The 23,634-nt window shown below is 50.5% G+C and overlaps 1 protein-coding gene across 1 annotated transcript in view; it reads left to right on the top strand.

Annotated features, from left to right (window-relative positions):
• The window catches only part of PRPF6 (pre-mRNA processing factor 6), a 36,381-nt gene that overhangs the window by 676 nt on the left and 12,071 nt on the right, over positions 1-23,634 (top strand). The window contains exons 2-11 of the mRNA XM_068565657.1: positions 1,104-1,272; positions 2,461-2,579; positions 6,488-6,566; positions 7,026-7,202; positions 7,438-7,593; positions 12,216-12,310; positions 12,762-12,918; positions 13,697-13,859; positions 18,061-18,179; positions 19,047-19,265. Of these exons, the coding sequence (XP_068421758.1) occupies positions 1,104-1,272; positions 2,461-2,579; positions 6,488-6,566; positions 7,026-7,202; positions 7,438-7,593; positions 12,216-12,310; positions 12,762-12,918; positions 13,697-13,859; positions 18,061-18,179; positions 19,047-19,265 (1,453 nt within the window). The remainder of the gene's footprint in view (positions 1-1,103; positions 1,273-2,460; positions 2,580-6,487; positions 6,567-7,025; positions 7,203-7,437; positions 7,594-12,215; positions 12,311-12,761; positions 12,919-13,696; positions 13,860-18,060; positions 18,180-19,046; positions 19,266-23,634) is intronic.

Raw genomic sequence — 23,634 nt, 5'->3', positions numbered from 1 at the left:
GGGATGGCATCTGTGAGCCTTGTGACTGGGTTCTCCAGGTCAGATGACCACCACATATTGTCGAGTACGTGAGCAGGCATCGTCACCCTGTTTATTTGTTACTCATTTGATCAGGTTTCTCTTGTTGGGAGTATTATGTCCAGCGTTATGGACGTTAGAATCTGGGGCGCACACAAGTCTAAGATCTTGACAGTGTCTTCGGAGGACCTGCGGTTTACTAGGGGAGACGAGGTGGTTGCATAAATAAGTGCATAAAGAGGAACAGATTTAGAATTCTGGGGTTCCCGCGATCAACATCTGCGCCAAGTTCAGAAGGAGGACGTAGGGGTGTACAGATGTGGCAGGGTTAGAGGAGAAACTGATGCTTTGCGTGTTGGGCGTTTGAGAAGGAAGATGAGGCGTGGAGGAAGAGGAAGGAACTGTGAGGAGTCTGTGTGGGTGGGACGTGCGGTGGGTGGCGTGGCGCTGCGGGAGCAGAGGGCCCAGAGCCCCCGTAGGCACTGCAGAAGTAGACACCTCAGTACGCCGTGCTCAGAGCTGTGTTGAAGCAGAGGAAAGCTACGCGCGGGGGTAGCTAACTTGGATCCAAGCCGTGATGGGAGTCATGGTCTCGGAGGAGGGATTTTGGCGGTAGACCCCGCAGAATTTAGAGACAGATGGGAGGGAGAGGGAGGCAAAGCTGTTGCCGTGGTGCCTGGGACGGCACTGCCACCATCGGCTGAAACAACCCAGAGCAACCGTAGGGCAGGCGCAGAAGAGGAACTCCGACTGGGCCACGTTGGGTTTGGGGGCCTGGTTGGATTCAGACAGAGGGCTGATTGGCAGATTGTTGGGAACGGGAGACTGTGACCTGGGAGCAGAGAGATCTGGTGCCCGGGGGAATCTCCCTCAAGGAGAATGTGGGGTGGCAGAAGGTAGCCTCAGAACCTTCTCAGGTTTCTCTCTTGAAGAGGACAGCTGTGTGGAGTTCACTGCTTCTGGGGGCTCTTTGGAGGTTTCCCAGAGGAGTTAGAAAAAAAGATGTCATTAGGTGACAGCTGTGGAGGGTCTTGGCACAGGAACAAGGCCACTCAGATAAATGGGCATCTTGGGGTCTCCTGCAGTGCCACTGGCTTCACCACCCGCTCGGACATCGGGCCTGCCCGGGATGCCAATGATCCTGTGGATGACCGCCATGCGCCCCCAGGCAAGAGGACTGTCGGGGACCAGATGAAGAAGAGCCAGGCCGCGGATGACGATGACGAGGATCTGAATGACACCAACTATGATGAGGTGACTTGTGAGGGGCCCCCCGGCCAGCGTGCATGCTCTTAACCCAGTGTGCTGTTGGCATCTGTGATGAGTGGCTTGGAGTGCTGGGTACATTGACTACTTCAGCTAGTCAGGGGGTAGGGGATAGCTCAAACGGAGTTTGAGAGGGGAGCAGGAAAGGTATAAAGAGATGTGCCTTTTTGTGGTCTCTTCAGAAGAGATGCACTTGCAAATATTAGCACTGTTGCGTTGGTGTTGTGTCTTGGCTGGTCTTTAATGATGAAAATTTTAAGTGGAATTGGTAATATTTACCTTCTTTTGCGTTAGTGCTTATTTTCTTAATGAATTCATGTTTGGTCTATTGAAGTGTTCTACAGATATGTTACAACATTTTTCCTCAGAGAAAAGTTTTTTAAAAATTCAATTTCGAGTAATTTTAAAGTTACAGAGAACTTTCAAAAGTAATATGGAGACTTGCTGCATACTCTTCACAAGTTTCTCCCCATCTCACATGACCCTAGTACCATTATTATTATTTTATTTTTAAACTTTTAAGAATTTTCATTTTTTTGGTCACACCGCATGGCATGTGGGATCTTAGTTCCCCGACCAGGGATCAAACAAGTGCCCCTTGCAGTGGAAGCACAGCGTCTTAACCACGGGACCGCCAGGGAAGTCCCTATTTTTTAAATTTTTATTTATTTTATTTTTGTTTTTATTTTGAGGTATAGTTGATTTACAGTGTTGTATTAATTTCTGCTGTACAGCAAAGTGACTCAGTTATACAGATATATACATTCTTTTCCATTATGGTTTATCCCAGGATATTGAGTTGGGTATATGCACCCTAGTACTGTTATTGAAACCAGGAAATTAACACTGACGCAGCAATATTAACTAACCTGTAGATCTTACTTGAATTCCACTGGTTTTTCCACCTGTGTCCTACTTCTGGCCCAGGACCCCACCTTGCATTTAGTTGTGCTTCCTTAGTGTCCTCTGGTTGGTGTGGATACTCTCTCTTTCACGCCCTTGACAATTTTGAAGAGTACTCATCAGCTATTTTGCTATCCTTCAGTTTGGGTTCGACTGATTGAAAAAAATTGTTGAGCAAGCATTTTGCAGCTAGACGTGTTCTATTGATGTTTCTGTTGGTGGGGGTTGTATTGGAGAAAAGCTGACACTCTAAGTGTGTTGTTTGGTTCTCAGTTTAACGGCTATGCTGGGAGCCTCTTCTCAAGTGGGCCCTACGAGAAAGATGACGAGGAAGCAGATGCTATCTATGCAGCCCTGGATAAAAGGATGGATGAAAGAAGGAAAGAGAGAAGGTAAGACAAATTATCGCTCTTCATGCTGTGTTTATCCAACTTAAAAAAAAGTGTGTGTTTGTTTGTTTGTTTTTGGGCTGCACCGCGTGGCCTGCGGGATCTTAGTTCCCCGACCAGGGATCAAACCCGTGCCCCGTGCAGTGGAAGCGCAGAGTCTTAACTGCTGGACTGCCTGGGAAGTCCCAAAAAGTTTTGTTTCGATTTATTTCAGACTTGGAGAAAAGTTGCAAGAATAGGACGTGTGTCTGCTCAGCTTTGAGGCTGCCTGGGGCTTGGTCTGTGGCAGCCACACTTGGAAAACCCTGGACTGTTGCAGAGTAGCCTTGGGGCCTGGGGACTGGAGTGGAGAGCTTAGGAACTCCATGTTTGACTTCCCAGAAATCGACAGAATTTGGGGGATTATTCTGCCTATGCATCAGGGTTACCATCTTTGAAATGGGCATGGTGATGTCGATGAGTGTATATTAAGTAATTTGGAGGTTCACTGAAGATGGCAAATGACCATCGCGGTCCTCGTGGGCATGCGGCTGTGTCTTGAGAATCTTATTGCACACGTCATTGTTGAGCTGGGCTGGTGGGGACGGACTCCAGTGAGCTGGAGGGTGCGAGGCCCAGGCAGGCTGAGGGAGGGGCACCCTCTGTTCCTGGGGGTCCGTTGGGGGAAGACCACTCCCTCTCAGAGCCCTCCTGTTTTCCCTCTGGGGCTCTCAGGTGGGTGTGTTGGACTGAACTTGGCCCAGCACGTCTGTTCTACTGATGTTACCTCATTGGCAACTTTCTGATTCCTTGTCGTTTTCTGGGGAAATATATGCAAAGTCAACATAGGATCTTGCAAACTATGATAAGTTTTATTGCTTCATAACATTTTTATATTTTTTACTACAAAAAGAATGCATTCTCACTCTAGAATATTAGGACAATAAGATTAAGTGTAAGTAAGAGCATAATGTTTATTCACAAGCCTGGAAGGTGACAGTTAACATTTTGGTTTACGTTTTTCTTTCTTTTTTTTTTTTTTTTTAACATCTTTATTGGAGTATAATTGCTTTACAACGGTGTGTTAGTTTTTGCTTTATAACAAAGTGAATCAGTTATACATATACATATGTCCCCATATCTCTTCGCTCTCGCATCTCCCTCCCTCCCACCCTCCCTATCCCACCCCTCTAGGTGATCACACAGCCCTGAGCTGATCTCCCTGAGCTGATCTCCCTGTGCTATATGGCTGCTTCCCACTAGCTATCTATTTTACGTTTGGTAGTGTATATATGTCCATGCCACTCTCTCACTTTGTCACAGCTTACCCTTCCCCCTCCCCATATCCTCAAGTCCATTCTCTAGTAGGTCTGTGTCTTTATTCCGGTCTTACCACTAGGTTCTTCATGACCTTTTTTTTTTTTCTCTTAGATTCCATATATATGTGTTAGCATGCTGTATTTGTTTTTCTTTTTCTGACTTACTTCACTCTGTATGACAGACTCTAACTCCATCCACCTCACTACAGATAACTCCATTTCGTTTCTTTTTATGGCTGAGTAATATTCCATTGTATATATGTGCCACATCTTCTTTATCTGTTCATCCGATGATGGACACTTAGGTTGCTTCCATGTCCTGGCTATTGTAAATAGAGCTGCAGTGAACATTTTGTTACATAACTCTTTTTGAATTATGGTTTTCTCAGGGTATACTTTTTTCTTTCTATTGCTCATTATACATACAGTTTTCTTTTCATAACTTGTAGAATTTTTAGCTTTTTCAAAATCATATTAGAAGAGTGAAGTACCGTTCTTCAGGGGAGTTTTTTAAAAGCACGTTATTTTACAATGGAATATTACTCAGCCATAAAAAGAAATGAAATGGAGGTATTTGTAATGAGGTGGATGGAGTTAGAATCTGTCATACAGAGTGAAGTAAGTCAGAAAGAGAAAAACAAATAACAGCATGCTAACACATATATACGGAATCTAAGGAAAAAAAAAAAAAAGGCCATGAAGAACCTAGTGGCAAGACGGGAATAAAGACACAGACCTACTAGACTTGAGGATATGGGGAGGGGGTGGGGTGAGATGTGACAGGGTAAGAGAGTGTCATGGACATATGTACACTACCAAATGTAAAATAGATAGCTAGTGGGAAGCAGCCGCATAGCACAGGGAGATCAGCTCGGTGCTTTGTGACCACCTAGAGGGGTGGGATGGGGAGGTTGGGAGGGAGGGAGATGCAAGAGGGAAGAGATATGGGAACATTTTGTATATGTATAACTGATTCACTTTGTTATAAAGCAGAAGCTAACACACCATTGTAAGGCAATTATAAAAAAAATTAAAAAAATAAGAAAATAAAAGCACGTTATTTAATCAATGTGCATGAATTTATACGTATCGTAATTAGGTGGTTTTGCATATTAAAGAAGACTTGATTCCAATCTTCTGGAATTCATTCATTAAAAAAATCTGAGTGATGTGGATACATACAGAAAGTTGTTGTATTAAGTGGTTTTAGGGAAGTGGTTGGCTTTTGAAAACTTTTCACAATACAAAAAAGCAGAAAGAACCGCGCAGCAGACAGGCGTGTGCCCGCACGGAGTCTGCGCTGTTCGGTTTGCACGTTCGCTGCTTCTGCTTCTGCAGGTGGGCTTTGCTGGGTCCCGCTGGGGTCCGTTCGCCCTGGCGCTGAGCAGTCCATCCTTGTTACCCGGCAGCCGGCCCACATCCACTGTTCCCTGCTTGTCCCCAGAACGTCGTAGGACTGCCTTTGACGAGCCATGCCGCAATCAGCACCGCTCCTCGGGCGTGTCTCCTAGCCACCACCCCCCCCTTTACGGAATGACTGCCCACCTCCTCATGGCACCCTTTTACTTGTTACGCTCTCAGCGTTTCCTGTGGATTGGAAGTTGGAGCCTGAGGCTTGATTCAGATCAGGTGGAACATCTTTGGCCAGAAAACCTGACGGTATCTGTGCGAGTTGCTTCCCATCAGGAGCTGTGATGCCAGGCTGTCTCCAGCCGGGCGAGAGGTGTTTGTCTTTTCCAAGCACGTCATTATTCACAACGCATTCAAGTTCCTGTCTAACCTTATGGAGGGAAATATAAATCTCAGCGTTGGGAAGCCCTAGCTGCTGGGCTCATGTCTACTCCGGTTTGCCTAACTTGGTCGACACTTTGTCACCATTGCCCACGGCTCTTTGTGTTCACGTATGACCTGGTCCTAAGTCACCAGGAACCCATTTGGATGGGCAACTAGGACAACGGTTCAGCTTTTCTTCTGAGCTGAGTTATTCAGAGGATGGCCCTACCTTTGGGATTTTATAGAATTTTAAAGCAGTAAATATACTTGTGTTCAAATGCAAGTATTTAATGGAGTAAGACAACTTGCTTTTTATTTTAGTGAGTTCTGCATGTTTTCATCTGGTAGCGAGTTGAGTTATTTGTGAATGTATCCATTGTTGCCTTAAAATAGATTTGATTTAACTGCTTAGTGTGTGGAATTACTTTTTTTTTAAAGAGCTCCTGACTTATTTATTTATTTATTTATTTATTTATTGCTGTGTTAGGTCTTCGTTTCTATGCGAGGGCTTTCTCTAGTTACGGCGAGCGGGGGCCACTCTTCATCGCGGTGCGCGGGCCTTTCACTGTCGCAGCCTCTCTTGTTGCGGAGCACAGGCTCCAGACGCGCAGGCTCAGTAGTTGTGGCTCACGGGCCTAGTCGCTCCGGCATGTGGGATCTTCCCAGACCAGGGCTCGAACCCGTGTCCCCTGCTTTGGCAGGCAGATTCTCAACCACTGCGCCACCAGGGAAGCCCTGGAATTACTCTTTTTGGTGATTTAAGTAGGAAGGATAATAAAGTGACTTTGTTTCAGAATGGACATCCAGGATTTCTAATATGTGCACACATGTTACTTCTAGGGAGCAAAGGGAGAAAGAAGAAATTGAGAAATACCGTATGGAGCGCCCCAAAATCCAGCAGCAGTTCTCAGATCTCAAAGTGAGCAGATGGGTGGCCGGCTGTCCCTCGTGGGCTTCCCAGCGGAGGACAGACGCTCTGGATCACAGCTGTGCTCGCTCTGCTCTTTCTTTCATTCCCGGGGGAGAAGAAGGGCCCTGCTTGGGTGTGCTGAATCCTACATGTGTGTGCAGAAAAGCTCTCCTCCCCAGAAAAGGGGGGACAGAGGGGCTGATTTTCTTTGTAACTTTGTAACTATGTCCATTTAGACATCACGTTTTCTGAACTGTGTTCCCTGGGCTTTGACAGAACAATTTACATCTGAGTGAAGTAGAGCAGATCCAACAGGTTGATTTTTCTAAGCGAAGTAGATAAACCATGTCTGCATCAGAGTCCTTAAGGCATCATGATTTGGGCGATAGGGGTCAGGGAGAACATAATTTTTCTTGTGCATGTGCAATTCTGCCAGAGAATTAATGTTTGGGGGCCGGGTGTTTCCAGAGGAAGTTGGCAGAAGTCACAGAAGAAGAGTGGCTGAGCATCCCTGAGGTCGGCGACGCCAGAAACAAGCGCCAGCGGAACCCCCGCTATGAGAAGCTGACCCCTGTTCCCGACAGTTTCTTTGCCAAGCATCTACAGACTGGAGAGAACCACACGTCAGTAGATCCCCGGCAGACTGTGAGCACCCACAGAGAAGGCACACGGGGCTCCTTGTGTCTGGTCGGACAGATCAGTGCGGGAGGGTGGGGGCGGCGCTGGAGGAGCCGGAGTACGTGCTCCTGCTGTGCTGCGGCTGTGCTGCGGCTGAGTCTGTCCGCTGGTCCAGGTGTCGGGCTCCAGTGGAAAGAGTTTCCAGAGGTGAGAATGAAATGCATGCAGATGCAAGCCAGCGTTTTGTCCTTGCTTCCCCCAGCAATTTGGAGGTCTGAACACACCCTATCCAGGCGGACTGAACACTCCATACCCAGGTGGGATGACACCTGGATTGATGACACCCGGCACAGGTGAGCTGGACATGAGGAAGATCGGCCAAGCCAGGAACACTTTGATGGACATGAGGCTGAGCCAGGTGAGAGGTTGTGTCATGCGTCATTTTCCTACAGATTATATTAAAGAATTTTTGGTTTTGCTTATAAAACTAATTTATATTTGTGAAAAGTTCACCATTTGAAGTGCTTCGTCACATGTTAAACAGACCTGTGACATGTCCAGTTCCCTGTCCCATTACACAGTGTGACGGGATTCTGCACTCAGGCTGGCGCGTGTGTCGACCCGGAGGGCGGGCACAGGTGTGCTGCATTCGGTGCCGGCAGCAAAGGGCCACCTGATGCGGTTCTCCTGCTCCCTTGGGGCTTGGGGTCTGTGGCAGGTGACAGAGGGCTGCCTGAGGAGCAGCCCAGACAGGCACTCGTGACAAGCCACGTGCTTACTGTTGATGTCGCTTAATGCCCTTCCCTCTTTACATAAAAGTTAAACGTACGTGTGTTCCTCCTGCACCCTAGTGAATCCTTGTGTCCTTACGGGGCGTGCACTTGGTTCCGTGCTCTAGAAAACCCAGGCAGAGTGAAGACCCTTTCTCATATGACATGCACGTCAGAAACCGTGAAGGAAAATATTTTCAAATTGACTACATACAAATTAAAAACTTTTGCACAATAGAAAGCACTGTAAAGTCAAGAGAACCAGCAAATCGGGAAGGAGTCATCATGCACATGAAAACCAGACCCAGAGTAGTCGTGTGTGTTGAAGAGAGTGTGGATCTGCACAGGCCAGGACGTGACCAGGGCGGCACACCCACACCACTGCGGAATGCTTTGTGTTAAACATCTTTATGGAAAAATTTCACACATACTTAGAAAAACAGCAGAGTGAAGTACTCAACCATTCCTGTTGCTGCAGTGGAAAACTTAAATTTTAATTGAGCTTTTGCTATACTTGAGGTTTTTTGTTTTTTTTTTTAATTTATTTTATTTTTATTTATTTATGGCTGTGTTGGGTCTTCGTTTCTGTGCGAGGGCTTTCTCTAGTTGTGGCAAGCGGCGGCCACTCTTCATCGCGGTGCGCGGGCCTCTCACTATCACGGCCTCTCTTGTTGCGGAGCACAGGCTCCGTGACGCCCAGGCTCAGTAATTGTGGCTCACGGGCCTAGTTGCTCCGCGGCATGTGGGATCTTCCCAGACCAGGGCTCGAACCCGTGTCCCCTGCATTGGCAGGCAGATTCTCAACCACTGCGCCACCAGGGAAGCCTCTACTTGAGTTTTTTATGGTGAGCAGATATTTTACAGTAAAAAAAAAAATAGTAGCTTACAGATCCAAAAAATTGCACGTTTTCATGTTACTAGATATGTATTTACTTTATAAATAGGAGAGTAGTTCATTGTGAATATCATGATTTAGTCTTTGATTGATGGACCTTTTGGGTGGTTTCTGCTTGTTCGTGGTTACAAACCATGTTTTTTTTTTATTTTTTAATAAATTTATTTATTTATTTTTGGCTGTGTTGGGTCTTCGATGCTGCGCGCAGGCTCTTCTCTAGTTGCAGTGAGCGGGGGCCACTCTTCGTTGCGGTGCGCGGGCTTCTCATTGTGGTGGCTTCTCTCGTTGTGGAGCACGGGCTCTAGGCGCTCAGGCTTCAGTAGTTGTGGCACGCGGGCTCAGTAGTTGTGGCTCGCGGGCTCTAGGGCACGCGGGCTCAGTAGTTGTGGTGCACGGGCTTAGTTGCTCCGTGGCATGTGGGAATCTTCCCAGATCAGGCATTGAGCCCGTGTTCCCTGCATTGGCAGGTGGATTCTTATCCACTGCGCCACCAGGGAAGTCCCACAAACCATGTTTTGATGAACTCCTCGTGCTTCTATCTTTGCAGATTTAAGTAAATATTTTTACAGTATCTTTAAAGTGGAATTGTTGGATTGGCGTATTTTCACTTAGGTGCCAAATTGTCTCTCAAAGGCACGACATTTCACACTCGGCAACATGGGGGAGCTGGCTGTGCGATCGATCGCCCCCCACCCCCACCCGGTTGGCAGCTCTGGTCAGGGGGCATTTATCTTTGTCTTTGCCAATCTGGGAGGCCCATTCCCTCCAACAAGCCTCCACTTAATTTGCATCCTTGTGAGTGGTGAAGTTGAGCTTCATTTATGTTGCGTGGATCTAGTTTGTTGTTTATCTTTCACACTTGTGTGTAAAATGTAGAGAAAAAATTGTAATGTTTTGTGCTAAGATACGTATAAGATAAAATTTAAAGTTTTAGCCGTTTTTAAGTGTATAGCTCGGGGGCGTTGAGTACATCCATATTGTGCCCCGTCACCACCATCATCTCCAGCACTTTCTCATCTTCCCAAACTGAGGCTCTGTCCCCATTGAACACCTACTCCTCATCCCCGACCTCAGCCTCTGGCCCCACCATCCTACTTTCTGTCTCTGTGAGTTGACTGCTCTAGGGACCTCATATGAATAGATTCATACGGTATTGGTCCTTTTGTGGCTGGTTTATTTCGCATGCTTTCGTTTATGTCCTCAAGGCTCACGCATGTTGTAGCAGGTGTCAGGATTTTCTTCCTGTTTGAAGCTGAATGGTGCTCCATTGTATGTATGTATAAACTGCATTTTGTTTATCTTGTTATCTGTCGTGACACTTGGGTTGCTTCCACCTTTTGGCAATTGTGACTAATGCTGCTGTGAGCCTTGGTGTACAAATATCTGTTCAGGTCCCTGTTTTCAGTTCTTTTGGATATCAACTCAGAAGTGGAATTTCTGGATCACGTGGTAATTCTAGGTTTACTTTTTTGGAGAACCACCATACTGTTTTCCGCAGCAGCTGCACCGTTTTAGATTTCCAGCAGCGCAGCACTGCACAAGGGTTCCAGTTTCTCTGCATCCTTGACAATATTGGTTATTTTTGGCATTTTGATAGTAGCCATCCTCATGGGTGTGAAGTAGTAGCTCATGGTGGTTTTTCATTGGCATTTCCCTGATTGGTGACGTTGAACATCTTTTCATGTGCTTATTGGTAGTTTGTATCTCTTCCTTGGAGAGATGTCTATTCAAGCCATTTGCCCCTTTTTTTTTTTTTTTTTGGGTGGAGGGGCCGAGATGCGCGGCTTGCGGGATCTTAGTTCCCCGACCAGGGATTGAACCCGGCCCTTGGCAGTGAGACCGCCAGGGAATTCCCCAGGTTGTTTGTTTTCTTGAGTTTTAAGAGTTCTCTGTGTATTTTGGATAACAGTTCTTTATCTGATATGTCTTTTCCAAATGTTTCCTCCTGGCTATAGCTTGTCTTTTCCTTCTCCTGACAGTGTCTTTCACAGACAGAAATTTTTAATTTTAATGAAGTCCAGCTTATCAATTCTTACCTTCATGGATTGTGCCTTTGATGTAGTATCTAAAAAGTCATTGCCAAACCTCAGGTCATGTAGATTTTTTCCTGTGTTATTGTCTAGGAGTTTTTTTTTTTGCCAGTACCACACTGTTTTCATTACTATACCTTTATAGTAAGTCTTTAAGTTGGGTCGTGTTCTCCGACTTTCTTCTTCTGCTTCAATGTTGTGTTGGCTGTTCTGGGTCCTTTGCCTCCTCTCCATGTGAACTTTAGAATCTGCTTGTCAATATCTACAAACTAACTTACGGGGATTTTGATTGGGAATGTGTTGAATCTACAGATCAAGTTGGGAAGAACTGACATCTTGACAATCCTGAGTTTTCCTGTGCATGAACATGGAATCTCTCTCCATTGATTTAGTTTTTCTTTGATTTCATTTGTTAAGGCTTTGTAGTTTTCCTCTTACAGATCTTGTACGTATTTGTTAGATTAATGTCTAGGTATGGTTGACCCTTGAACAGTGTGGGGTGTTAGGGGCACTGACCCTGTAGGCAGTCGAGGGCCGTTCATGGCCATCGGTTCAGCCAGCTGCAGATCGTGTAGCGGTGTGGTATGTGTTGAGGGGAAAAATCCAAGTATAAGTGGACCCACGCAGTTCAAACCCGTGTTGTTCAAGGGTCCATTGTGTTTCACAATTTTGGGTGCTCTTGTAAATGTTGTGTTTTTAATTTCAGTTTCGACATATTTATTGCTGGTATGTAGGATAGTGATTGATATTAACCTTGTATCCTGCAGCCCTGCTATTAATTACTTATTAGTTCTGGGAGTTTTTTGTTGATTTTTTTCAAATTTTCCACATAGATAATCAATCAAGTTACCTGCAAACAAAGGGAGTTTTATTTCTTCCTTCCCATCGCTTTTCCTCTCATCCCTTTCTTGTCCTGCTGCATTTTTGCCCATTTTTTACTCAGGTGGTTTTGTTTTTGTTGTTGTCATGGTAACTTTAAGACACAACTTGAGAGAATGCTACAATGAACTGCTCCGTGAAAATGTAAAGAACCTTAGTTGAAATCATCAATCTTTGTGGTTTCTGGGTTTCACTCATTCTTAGATGGACCTTATGTTCAGTTAGGCTTTTCCCCCTGGGACTTTTATGTTTTCTTTTTTTTTTAATAAAATCTTTGTTCTGTATGGGTGAAATTTGCTTATTGTCGTTACAAACTATTGTTTGAGTTAAGGTTGTTTTCTTACTTAAAAGTTCCCATGTCCACTGGTAGTCGGGATTATGGGAAGGGGCTTCAGGGACCCTCCGAGGACCTCGTTCCAGGCATTCCTGGCTCTGTCCGACTAGCTGGGCTTGGCCTGTCTTGCAGGTATCTGACTCGGTGAGTGGGCAGACTGTGGTTGACCCCAAAGGCTATCTGACAGATTTGAATTCCATGATCCCGACTCACGGAGGGGACATCAAGTGAGTACCCTGCAGGGCCGGCAGCTGGGTGGGCTCAGGTTGCCGGGAACGTGTGGGATTTTATTTGAAAAATATGCAGCCAAAACAGGATGTGGATATTCTACGAAAGGTAGAGTGGAACCGTTTGATTTCTCGTTTAAAGCATATCCGGACCCGCTCATCGTGGACATTAAATTTGTTACAGATAACATTCCAAATCTGTGTGTGTGCCGAGCTAGCGAGCAGCTTGCCGATTGCGTCCCATGTTTCTGACCTTGACCTTGGGCTCGACGCCTGTGTGTGTGGAGGTGCCGCAGACTTGGAAGCGTGCCGACTGAGTTCTGACTTGGTTCTGTCAGCAGGGGCATCCGCTGTGACAGTTCGGACGTCGTGCCTGCAGTGGCGCCCTCCTCCGGGCCGGGCGCGCCCTCGGCAGGTGGCGGCCCGACCCTGTGCTTTCTCGCCTGTACAGCGACATCAAGAAGGCGAGACTGCTCCTCAAGTCTGTTCGGGAGACAAACCCTCACCACCCGCCAGCCTGGATCGCGTCGGCCCGCCTGGAGGAAGTCACCGGGAAGCTGCAGGTGGCCCGGAACCTCATCATGAAGGGGACAGAGATGTGCCCCAAGGTGGGCGCCCTCCCCAAGCCGCACCAGGCCCCTGAGGGGCTTCGGCGTCGGGGCCGCGCAGGACGCCGTGGGCCTGAGCTGGACTTGGAGGGAATTGCCTGCCTTTTGGTGTTGAAGCTGCAGGCGGTGGGGCAGGCGAGGAGGGGAGGAAAGCGGGAAGGGGTTTTTCCTGCCTAGTTTTACTCGGAGTGAAAGCCCGACTGCCGCTGCTTCAACGGGGAGGTAACCTTAACTGGAGAGAGCAAGACTGGCCAGCCCTTCCCCCTCCCCGATGTCAGAAACCTGGAGGTGGGCCTGACTCTTAGCGGGTGGGAGTAGATCAGCTCCAGAAAGTCCTGAGACCCTCTGAGGGACTGTACGCTCGCTGTGAAGGCTGGGGCACCCTGACAGCCAGAGGCGCCCTGTGAATTCTTCCCCCAGGACGTTAACATCAATCCGAACCTCCCAGGCAGACGCAAGGCTGCCTGCCTGTGTGTCTCCCCCTCGTCGTGGGTTGACTTCCTACCCTGAGGGCAGGCTGTGCTCTCCTCACAGTGTGGTGGCGTGTCTTTCGCACACAGGCACAGACGTGCGGTAGCTACGCTCCCACGTGTGGGGCTTTCAGGGGGTCTCTGGCGCAGGCGTGCTGGGTGCCCAGCTCACCGTAAACCTCGGGCCCCTTGGGTGGGAGGACCCTGGCCCCCCCCCCCGTCTCCGAGGCTCGTGTGCGCCCTTCGGGGGCGCCTGCCGCCCCTCCAGCCTGCGCGTACGCTGCCTGTCCTGTCCCTTTGCCCCCCAGAGCGAAGATGTGTGGCTGGAAGCAGCCAGGTTGCAGCCTGGGGACACAGCCAAGGCCGTGGTGGCCCAAGCTGTCCGTCACCTCCCACAGTCCGTTAGGATTTACATCAGAGCAGCAGAGCTGGAGACAGACATCCGCGCCAAGAAGCGGGTTCTTCGAAAAGGTGAGCCTCCCGTAGGGACCCGGCAGGAGCGGTGCCGCCTGGCTGTGTACCTGAAGGTGGGGGGCAGCCCCCCTGCCCTGCTGCCGGCCCGGGGATCAGCCTCGCCGCTGCTTCGCTCGGGCTCTGCTGGGAGGGCTTAGAGAGTGGGGGACGCTCTCCAGGCCTTCGTCCGGCCTGGGTTGCTTCTGCCCTTGGAGCCTCTGTCGGGGAAGCTTCTGGCTGAGGTGCTCGGGCTTAGAGCTCACGCCTGCCTTTTCCTGCTGTGTGGCCTTGGTGAGGGCAGGTGCTCTGTGGCGCTGTGGAGTGCCGCGGGCAGGTGCTGTGTGCAGGGCGAGGGAGCCACTAGCAGCTGGCCTTGCGGCGCTAGCCTTCCCGCCTCCGCCTGCAGCAGGTACAAGGTGCCACCCGGGTCTGAGTCTTAACTGCCTCGGCGGTCGCACCAGAGTGGCACGTGAATTAACTCCTTCCCGTCTTGGGAAACTCCTGCAGGGCAGCGTGTTGGCGTGTACGCCGTTGGCTCGTGGCACGCTGAACGGTTTGCACGCCAGGGAAACTGAGTCCACCTAGGACTCACTGCCCAGATGGAGCTTTTGCGGGTACTTTGCTTTTCATTGTTGCAGAAGTGAGAAAAGAACAGCGTTGCTCCCTTCGCTGGAGCTGTAGAGGAGATGCTGCTTTTGACTTTTGTTCCAGATTCAGCACCAGCTGGTCGGAGGGCTGACCTGGAGTAAGCCTGTGCAGACCGCTTGTTCCCCTTGAATTTGTAGCGTGGGTAAAATAGGTGTGTTTTGGGGAATCGAGGGCAGCTTGCAGTGGGCAGTTTCCAGCTCTTGTTTCTAAGGTGTGTGTGTGCGTGAACCGTCAGGGGCGTGTGATGTCAGATATGCAGGGGTTGTTGGCTGCGGCCTGTGGTGCCCTAGTCTCTGTGCTTGATAGGGGCCAGGTGGTGGCCACCTTGTGTGTGACCCTGACCGTGTGTGAATGTGTGTTCCAGTGTGTTTTCCTCTCTTGGGTCTGGTTTCTTGATGGCAGCCCTGCCACACTTAAAATGAGGCCGGGGCGGAAAGTTAGCCCCTGTCTTGGTTTATAGAAATCAGCTCATCTCCTTTCAGCCAGGAAAATAGTTCTCTAATGACAAACACATTGAACTCTGGGTAATTAGCACGATTTATTTAGGAAAGCGCTACTGAATTTCCCCTGCCACAGTGTGATGAATGGTCAGAATGGCTTTGTGGCCACTCCCTGTTCACCCCCCAGATTACCTGGGTTCATTTCCAGTTGGCTTCAGATTTGGAGAGGGGACTGGGCCTGGAAGGGGGCCTCCAGGGGAGTGTCGAGTGATTGGTTTCCAGGCCATCCTGGGCCTCAAGGGGAGCGGGCTCCCCGGCTCTGCTTTCCTTCTGGCTGTGCGAAGGTGGGGAGAGCGTGGAGCCCCTCGCTGGCCTCCGCCCTGCTCCCTGGTCCCGTTCCTGGCCTTCCCCGTCCTTAGAGTGTTTCCAAAAACAGTGCTCTTTCTCTCGGTGCCTGGGGCACAGCTGGCGATGCCTCCTTTAGCTCTTGGTGAACCTGACAGGTACTGCCGGAAGGATCTGATATTTGGAAACCAGTGACAGTTACTTCCATCAGTGACTGGGGAGGACTCGTGCCAGCTCTCAGTTTCTGCTTGAGCTCTGGGTCCCAGCTGGTGCAGCTGACATCGTGGTCCTTTGTTGGGAGAACTTGAGCTTCACATGCTACGCTGAGACCTGGGGCCTTAGGAGGCTGAGTGACGTGGGGTGGGTGCTTGGCCTCAATCTGCGTGCTGTCGTCTGTAAGGGCCCCTGTGGGCCTGTGAGCGCTGCGCTCCGGGGGCCAGGCTGCGGCTGCTTCCTGTGGGCTTCGCTCGCGATGAAGGTGTCAGGCACCACGTTCCTCTGCTGATCGTGCGGGCCTGGAGCAGTGGAGTGGCTCTGTCTCCAGACAGTGTGCTCTGGTCCGTAAAGTGAGTCCAGGATGGCACCGTGTGTCCCACCTCGGGGCCAAGGGCCAGAGAGTGCATTGGCCTCTGATCGCAGGCTGTCTAGTTCAGACTGCTCCGTTCCTGACCGGGCCGGCCTTTCCACCCCGGCTGGCCACAGCACTTGGAGATGATAGCCTTGACCTGGCGTGGTGGATGGTCTCTGGGGAGCACCTTGGTGAGATCTGGACTCGCCAGCAGTGGTTGGCTTCAGCTCCGGTCCTGGGGGCTATTGATGAAATGCCAACAGAGGAGTTCCCAGTCTCTCCCGAAAAGTGGGGACTGTCCTGGGCCTCATGCCCATCGCGGGATGAAGTTAATGACCCCGTGGCCACTGGCGTGGAGTGTGACCAGGGGGAGGGGGCGGGCGGGGCGGGCCCCCGCAGACCTCCTTTTCTGACATCACTGCTGAGGGGCTGTTTTCTCGGTGGTATTGGCTTTCTTGGGCTGCTGTGCTTCCTGGTGACTGTCACTCCGGGAAGTGGGGCTGCTCAGCCAGGCCTCAGGACGCTCTGGGCTGTGGTTGAGGTCTCCCCTCCCGCACACGGTGGCAGACCGGTCTCACCGTGGGGGTCAGGGCTCACCTCGCCAGCCGGGGCTGGTCTGGCAACACGTGGAGGCCAGAGAGCTGGCTCAGCCTCTGCCTCCAGTGCAGGAGAACCACGGCCACATCGTCCCTCGGGATGAGACCTCTGGACAGCTGAGTTCAAACCCGTGGGGACAGGGACCAGGCTCCCCCAGGGATGGCCACGTGCCTGTCGGCGCTCCCTCCTGGCCCCGGGGGGTCCTGCTCGAGCGAGAAGCACCGCTGTCACCGCATGTGGCCTCCTGCGAGGGTCCCCCAGCTGGCGCCCTGCTGGCGCTGGGCCGAGTAACAGGTGTGGTCAGGCCAGGGAAGCCCAGGGGCCAAGCCCTTGGCTGCACCTCTTCTGCAGGCTGGTGGCGCTGTGGTCCTTGCAGAGCCCTGGGCCTCAGGCTTGGGCATCGTCGTGCATGGCAGGTGGTTCCGGAGTGGCAGCTTGTTTTTTGTCCTAGAGGGGAGGTCCCCATGAGCCCTGGACCATGGCAACCTTTGAAACTCACTGGGGGTGGGCCCCTGGGGTTCGTGGGGTGTGTCTCCCCACCTCTGGCCCACTGGTCTTCAGCGTCTCGGGCACGTGCTGCTTCCTGCTCACCAGCCAGGGAGGGACTGGCGTGGTGTGCGGTGACCTGGAGCCACTGCCATCTGGTTTGGCCATAGGAGAGAAGGGGCACCCCTTTTTCAAAGGCCTACAAAGGGGCTAAGGGTGCCCCGTTTTTACAGGGCCTATAAAGGAGGGAGGCCCGTCTCCCAGAAGTGGGAGGGGCTGCTTCTGCTGAAGGGAGGAACGCGAGGGACTTGGTGGGTCCGCAGGTTCTGCACCATTGAATCTTAGGGCTGTTTCGCGCAAGCTTGGCCCGTGTGGTTTCTGGAAAGGAGATCTCCTTTGGGCTGTTCTGGTTTCCTGCCTTCATCAGCTCTTAGTCGCCGTCACTCCTGCCAGGGGCTGACTGGAGGCCTTGCCTCAGCCTCCCTAGTCCCCCTGCTGCAGGGCTCTGCGTTTAGCTGCCCAGTGTTTTGGCCTTTTCAGTATATTGCATCTGAAGGAAGGGCTCTGCTGCTTAAACAGAGGTTTGGGAGTTTCCGGACTGCAGGATGTCATAGCTTCTCCTGGGAGTTGGTCCCCCTTTCCTGCTGTCACTCGTGTGAACTGAGGCCCCGAGGCTGCCAGTGTGGTGCAGCACCTGGTGCCTTTGCTCTCGTGCTCCTTGGGGCCCAGGGAGGAGCCCTTGCTCTGCCGTCCTGGGCAGATGCGGATCGCAGAGTCATTGGCACTTTCTGTCCCCGTGACTTCCGCACACTCACTCGCACGCAGCCTGCTCGGCTGGCCCTTCCTGGGCAGCGGGTGTCTGGTGTGCGCTGCCTCGTTTTCTCGTGTTGATTTTCAAGTGTGAATGGGTGTGAGGTGACGCACAGCCTTCTCTGCCACCCTTGCTTGCCGATCCGGGACGTCTGCACTGGTCTCGTTGGTGTCTGTCCAGACCCGAGGGACCCGTGTGAAGTCCCGGCCTGTCACCCCGGACGGAGACCATCTGGACTTGCTGGCAGCAGCGTCCTCTGTGACACAGTGTCTTGCTTTCACTTCCGTTTTTCTGTGATCTGGTTTCTTGTTTGACCTTTCCCAGCCCTTGAGCACGTTCCAAACTCAGTTCGCTTGTGGAAGGCGGCCGTGGAGCTGGAAGAGCCCGAAGATGCTAGAATCATGCTCAGCCGAGCTGTGGAATGCTGCCCCACTAGCGTGGAGGTGAGTCGCCTGCCCTGCGGAGGCCTGAGCCCGAGGCCAGTGTCTGCAGGAGGTGTCGGCGGGGCCTTGAGCTCACTGAGGGACTCCTGGGCTGCTGCCCTTTGTCCAGCTGCCAGGCAGCACAGTGACCATATGCTCCTGAAGGAAACGCAGAGCAGACCCTCAGCTCGGCCCGACCCCGTGGGGCGCTCCGCGCTGAGCACTCCTCTTCGGGGACCGGTCCTCCGGGTTCAGCTCGGAGTTTGTCAGTGGGACCTGAAGGGTGACACAAAAGACTGGCGTGTCCTTCTGCCGGCCCAGCGGGAGGTTGGCTCTGTCTCAGAGCTACTTGGAGCTGCTTTCTTTAGTTTTAAATTTTCTGGTTCACAGCGTTGTGTGAAGTGACTTTTAGTCATGATTTTATGATGTCCAGTCTGTCTTTAATTATCCTAAGGGGTGTTGTGAAATTCTCCAAGCAAAATTAATCTTAATTTATTTACATGAAAATAAATAGAGCCCACCCACATTTTTGGTGATAAACTGTTGCAGAATCAAGGCCTGGGGTGTGAGAACTCCAGGCAGCTGGACACCCGTGTCCTTTCAGTTTGCGCAGGCGACAGTCACACCCTGCTCACCTTCTGTCCTAACACTGTGTACCTTTAACCAGTGTTTGGAACGCGGGGCTGAGAACCCGTCAGCTCTTCATGTTGCCCACATCACTAAGTAAGTCGGAAGCATAGCCAAACAGCTTTCAGATGAGGCAGAAAATGCCGCCGCACCCGTTCCTGGGCCCTGTTTAAGTGGTCCTTGAAAACTTGTACAGAGGATTTTGTGCAAGGGCCGTGGCCTGTGGAGGGCATGCCTGACCTGGCGGGTCTCTCCGTGCAGCTCTGGCTCGCCCTGGCCAGGCTAGAGACCTACGAAAACGCCCGCAAGGTCTTAAATAAGGCCCGGGAGAACATCCCTACGGACCGGCACATCTGGATCACGGCCGCCAAGCTGGAGGAGGCCAATGGGAACACGCAGATGGTGGAGAAGATCATCGACCGGGCCATCACCTCCCTGCGGGCCAACGGCGTGGAGATCAACCGCGAGCAGTGGATCCAGGTGAGCTTGGCAGGTGCCGTGGTGTCCGCTTTAAACACGGGCGCCCTCCTGCTCGTCAGACTCCCTTGGAGGGCGGGGACTCCGGGGTGGCACCTGAGAGGCCCGTCCTCACGCTGGCAGGCAGAGCAGGCACAGGGGTGGCCTCTCCTTATGTGACCGCCTCGTGGCTTTTTGTGGAGGTGCAAGCCTGAGTGCACCTTGGGGGGGAAAAGCTTCAGTGTCCCGATGCTCGCGACCAGCCCCGCTTTTCCAGTAGAGAGGACACGATTTAAAAGAGAGTGAGCCTTAGAGCTTCTGTCACTCAGGTCCCCGTCTTTAACTTCTGTAGATCGTGGCCAGCGAGGTCTGTGAAAGCGCTCTAACCCGCCGCCAGGCCACAGCTGCCCTCTCCTGCCTCCTCCTGCCCCTTTGCTTCACCCACTGCCCTCAGCCTCGGAAGGCGGCCCCAGACCTCTGCCGCCTCCCGTCTGGCGCCCCTGCTGCCGCAGTGCTGCTTGCCCTCTCCCAGTGGCTCCAGCTGCTGCGCCGGAGCTGCTCCAGCGTCTCCCTCCTCCCGAGGAGGTGGCGATGGATCAGGGCCTCTGTTCTCTTCCCTTCCTGTGTTTGGGCAGTGTTTGTTTTAAAACCTCAGGTGCAAGGCCTCATATGTATCTCTGAAAGCTAATCATCTGGATTCAGCTCCTTTATTTATTTAGTGCTGTTCAACCACTTTTGACATTCTCTTTCCTTTGTGTGGATCCCGGTTTCCAGCTGGTGTCATCTTCCTTCTGCCTGACGGATTTTTCTGAACATTTCTTTCAGTGCAGGCCTGATGGTCAGTTCTTCCAGTCTTTAAATGTCTGGAAACAGTCTTTATTTCATCCCTGCTTTTGAAAGGTATTTCCTCTGGGTGTAGAATTCCAGGTTGACAGTTTTTTCTTTCAGTGTTTTAAAGACACTGTTCTTGCCTGGGTTGTTTCCAGCGAGACACCTGCTGTCATCTTTGCTCCTCTGTACGCACTGTTTTTTAAAATTAAATTAAAAATTTTTTAAATTTCTAAATTAAAAGATTTCTATCTGCTTTTAAGGTGTTTTTCTGTATCGTGGGTTTTGAGCAGTTTGATTGTAATCTGACTTGGTGTGGTTTTTCAGGTTTCTTGTGTGTAGAGTTCGTTCAGTATCTTGGATCTGTGGATTTATAGATTTTATCGGATTTGGAAGATTTGTGTCCCCTGTTTCTTCAACTCATCCTCTTTCAGGCACAATTACCTGCTCATTAGGCTACTTGAAGCTGTCTTCCAGCTCATGGTGAGCTGTTCATTTTTTAAATTATTCCTTCTGTTTCATTTTTTAACAGTTTGTTAAGCTATAATTAACCGTCCATAAAATTTACCCATTTAAAGTGGGTAATTCAGTGGGTTTTAATATAGTGGGTTATTTATCTTTTTATTGTTTATTATCTATTTTTATTATTGAGTTGTAAGAATTTTTTGTATATATTTTGGATACAAGTCATTTGTCAGATGATTGTATTGCTTATAGCACAAATGTTTTTGATATAGTCCAGTTTATTTTTTTCTTTTGTTACTCGTGCTTTAGGTGTCATATCAAGAAAACCTTCCCTAACCTGAGGTTATGAAGATTACTCCTGTGTTTTTTAAGATTTTTATTTTTTTAGTGCTTACATTTAGGCCTGTGATCCATTTGCCTTAAAAGAGTTGAACTTCATGCTTTTACAAGTGCGTGTCCCGTTGTCCCGGCGCCACTAGATCTTCCCCTGTTGAGTAGTCCTGGCACTGTTGTGGAGAACCAGCTGGTCATAAATGTACAAGTCTACTTCTGGAATCTCAGTCCTGCTCCGTTAGGCTGTATGTCTGGGTTTATGCCAGCACCACGCTGTTCTGCTTACTGTGGCTTTGAAATGAGGAGGCTTTGTGAGTCCTCCTACTTTGTTCTTTACAGATTGTTTCGGCTATGCTTGGTTCTTTGTGTTTTCATATGAATTTTAGGGTCAACTTGTCAGATCCTACAAAATAGCCAGCTGGGAGTTTGATAGAGGTTGCGTTGAATCTATACTACAGATCATCTGGGCGGACTGTTGCCATCCTAACAGTAGTAACTCTTCCAGTCAGTGAACGTGGGGTGTCTTTCCATTTATTTAGTTTTTAAGAAATTTTTTTCAGTAATGTTTTAGTGTACTAGTATTACACTTATTGTATGTAATCTAAAGTACTTTATTATTTTTGATGCTGTCATAAATAGAATTTTTTCTTACTTTCATTTTCAGGTCGTTCGTTGTTAGTGTGTAGTAATACAATTGATTTTTAAGTATTGATCTTACGTCCTGTGACCTTGCTGAAATCATTTATCAAATTGTAATAGTTTCAGCAGATTCTTTAGGATTTTTTATGTATAGGATTCTACCGTCTGTAAATACAGTTTTACTTCCTCTTTTCCAGCACGGTACCTTTTATTTCCCATCTGCTTGCCCGGCTGGAAGAGCAGTGGTGAGGGCCCCCACCTCTGGTCATGGACCTGGGGGACGTCTAGTCTTTCCTGTGGGTGTGGTGTGAGCTCATACGCCCTCTGATGCTCTGGTCGGTTACAGAAATACTCTTCTTTCTCTCAGTTTCGTCTTGGATAACTTATATCGCTTTGTCTTCGAGTTTCGCTAATCTTCTGTAATGTCTAATCTGCTGTCTGTGTCATCGAGGACATTTTTCATCTTAGATCTTGGCAGTTTTCACTTCTAGGAATTTTGATCTTTCTAAAAACCTTCTATCACATCTTTCACGTTGCCATATAACATTCTGAACGCGGGGATCATGATTATAATAATTGTTTTAGGGTCCTTGTCTGCTCATTCTAACGTCTGGGTCGGTTTGGGGTTGATTTTGGTAGACGTTGAATATTTTCTTCTTCATTATGAATTGTCTTTCCCGGTTTCTTTGCATGCCTGATAACCTTTGCTTTGCTGCGGACGCTGTGCGTTTTCCCTTGTTGGGTGCCAGATGCTTTTGTGCCACTGTGAGCGTTCTGGGCTTCGGTGTTGGAGCGCGGTTCTGTTATTGGAAACGTTCTGACCCCGTGGGTCTTGCCTCGACCCTTGCTGGGTGGGACCGACCATAGTCAGTGTGGAGCAGTTTGGGACTCGCTCTCCTGTGCAGGTGACCTCTGGGTGTTGTGCTCAGTGCCATGCATCTCCTGGGGGCCTCCGCTCTGGCCGGTGGGAACAGGCGCTGTTCCTGGACCCAGGTGTACTCCGAGGACCATTCCCACTAGTCCTTTTGGATGGTTTTTTCCAGCCCGCCTGTGCTGGGTTGTGCTCAGTGGAGACCACGGGGGACCCTCTGCAGAGCGGATACCCGGGGCTGTCTCCCTGTGTGGCTCTCCTCTCTCGTGCCTGGTGCTGCGTGCTCTGCCCTCCGTGCTCTTCCGGGGCGCCGAGCTCTGCCCCTTGGCTGTGGGTCAGCCTGTGCCCTCTCCTGAGCCTTTGCCCTCGGCTCTCCTCTGCCTGGGATGCCTTTCTGATGCTTATTACCGTGCCCGAGGGGCTCAGGCGAGGGCTGCCGTGCTGGGCTCCTCTCACAACCAGGGAAGCCTGGCTCGGCGTGTCCAGCCGGCCTGGAGTCTCTGGATGATGGCATCAGCAGGGTGCTTCCTACTCCTTTAGCTGTTGCAAACAGTGCTGCAGAAGCGTCCTGGCGCATCCGTCGTTTTGAACGACTGGGAGTACGTTCCTTAAAAGGCATTGCTGGGTCAGCCTGTGTGAGTTTTGTTTTGATAGGGAGCTTGAAGCTGCCCGCGGTAGAGGTCGTCCCTGTGTCCATCCTCGGCCGCACGCACGTACCTCTGTCCCCACCTTTGCCTGCACACTTCGATGTCGTTGGTCTGACGTGTGTAAACGCGCGTTCCTCTCTGCATTGCTGGTCCTTCCCACCGGCCGTGCGGGAGGCTTCAGTGGCGCTCGGTGTCTCGTCTCTGGAACCACGACTGTCTTCTCTCTGCTTGTCCTGAGGTCCAGTGCTTTTCTGCTGGTCAGCCCGCGCCCCCTGCCTGCCGGAACGCCCTGGTGGCTGGTCCCTCCCCAGGTTTCCGTCTCACCTTCCACGTGCTGGGCTCCTTCCCCCCGTCAGGTCTGCCTCTTTGGGTTAGAGTGGCTCTTCCTTCTGTCCATTTCGAATCTGGATCCCAGGCCGACAGTACGAGTGTGAGTGACCTCATCTTTTACCCCCAAGTGCTTTGGAACTTTCTTAGCATAGCAACCCCTTATGGCCACTGAGTTGCCTACTCTAGTACTTTGTACACAGTAGGTGCGTATGTAATGTTTGTTCAGTGGGTAGGTTAGGGATTTGTGGAATACTTACCTGCTGGGTGGCAGGGAAGGATG

The sequence above is a fragment of the Eschrichtius robustus genome, chromosome 16 (genome assembly GCF_028021215.1).
Source record: "Eschrichtius robustus isolate mEscRob2 chromosome 16, mEscRob2.pri, whole genome shotgun sequence".
NCBI lineage: Eukaryota > Metazoa > Chordata > Mammalia > Artiodactyla > Eschrichtiidae > Eschrichtius > Eschrichtius robustus.
This window is presented reverse-complemented; position numbering and strand designations above follow the sequence as displayed.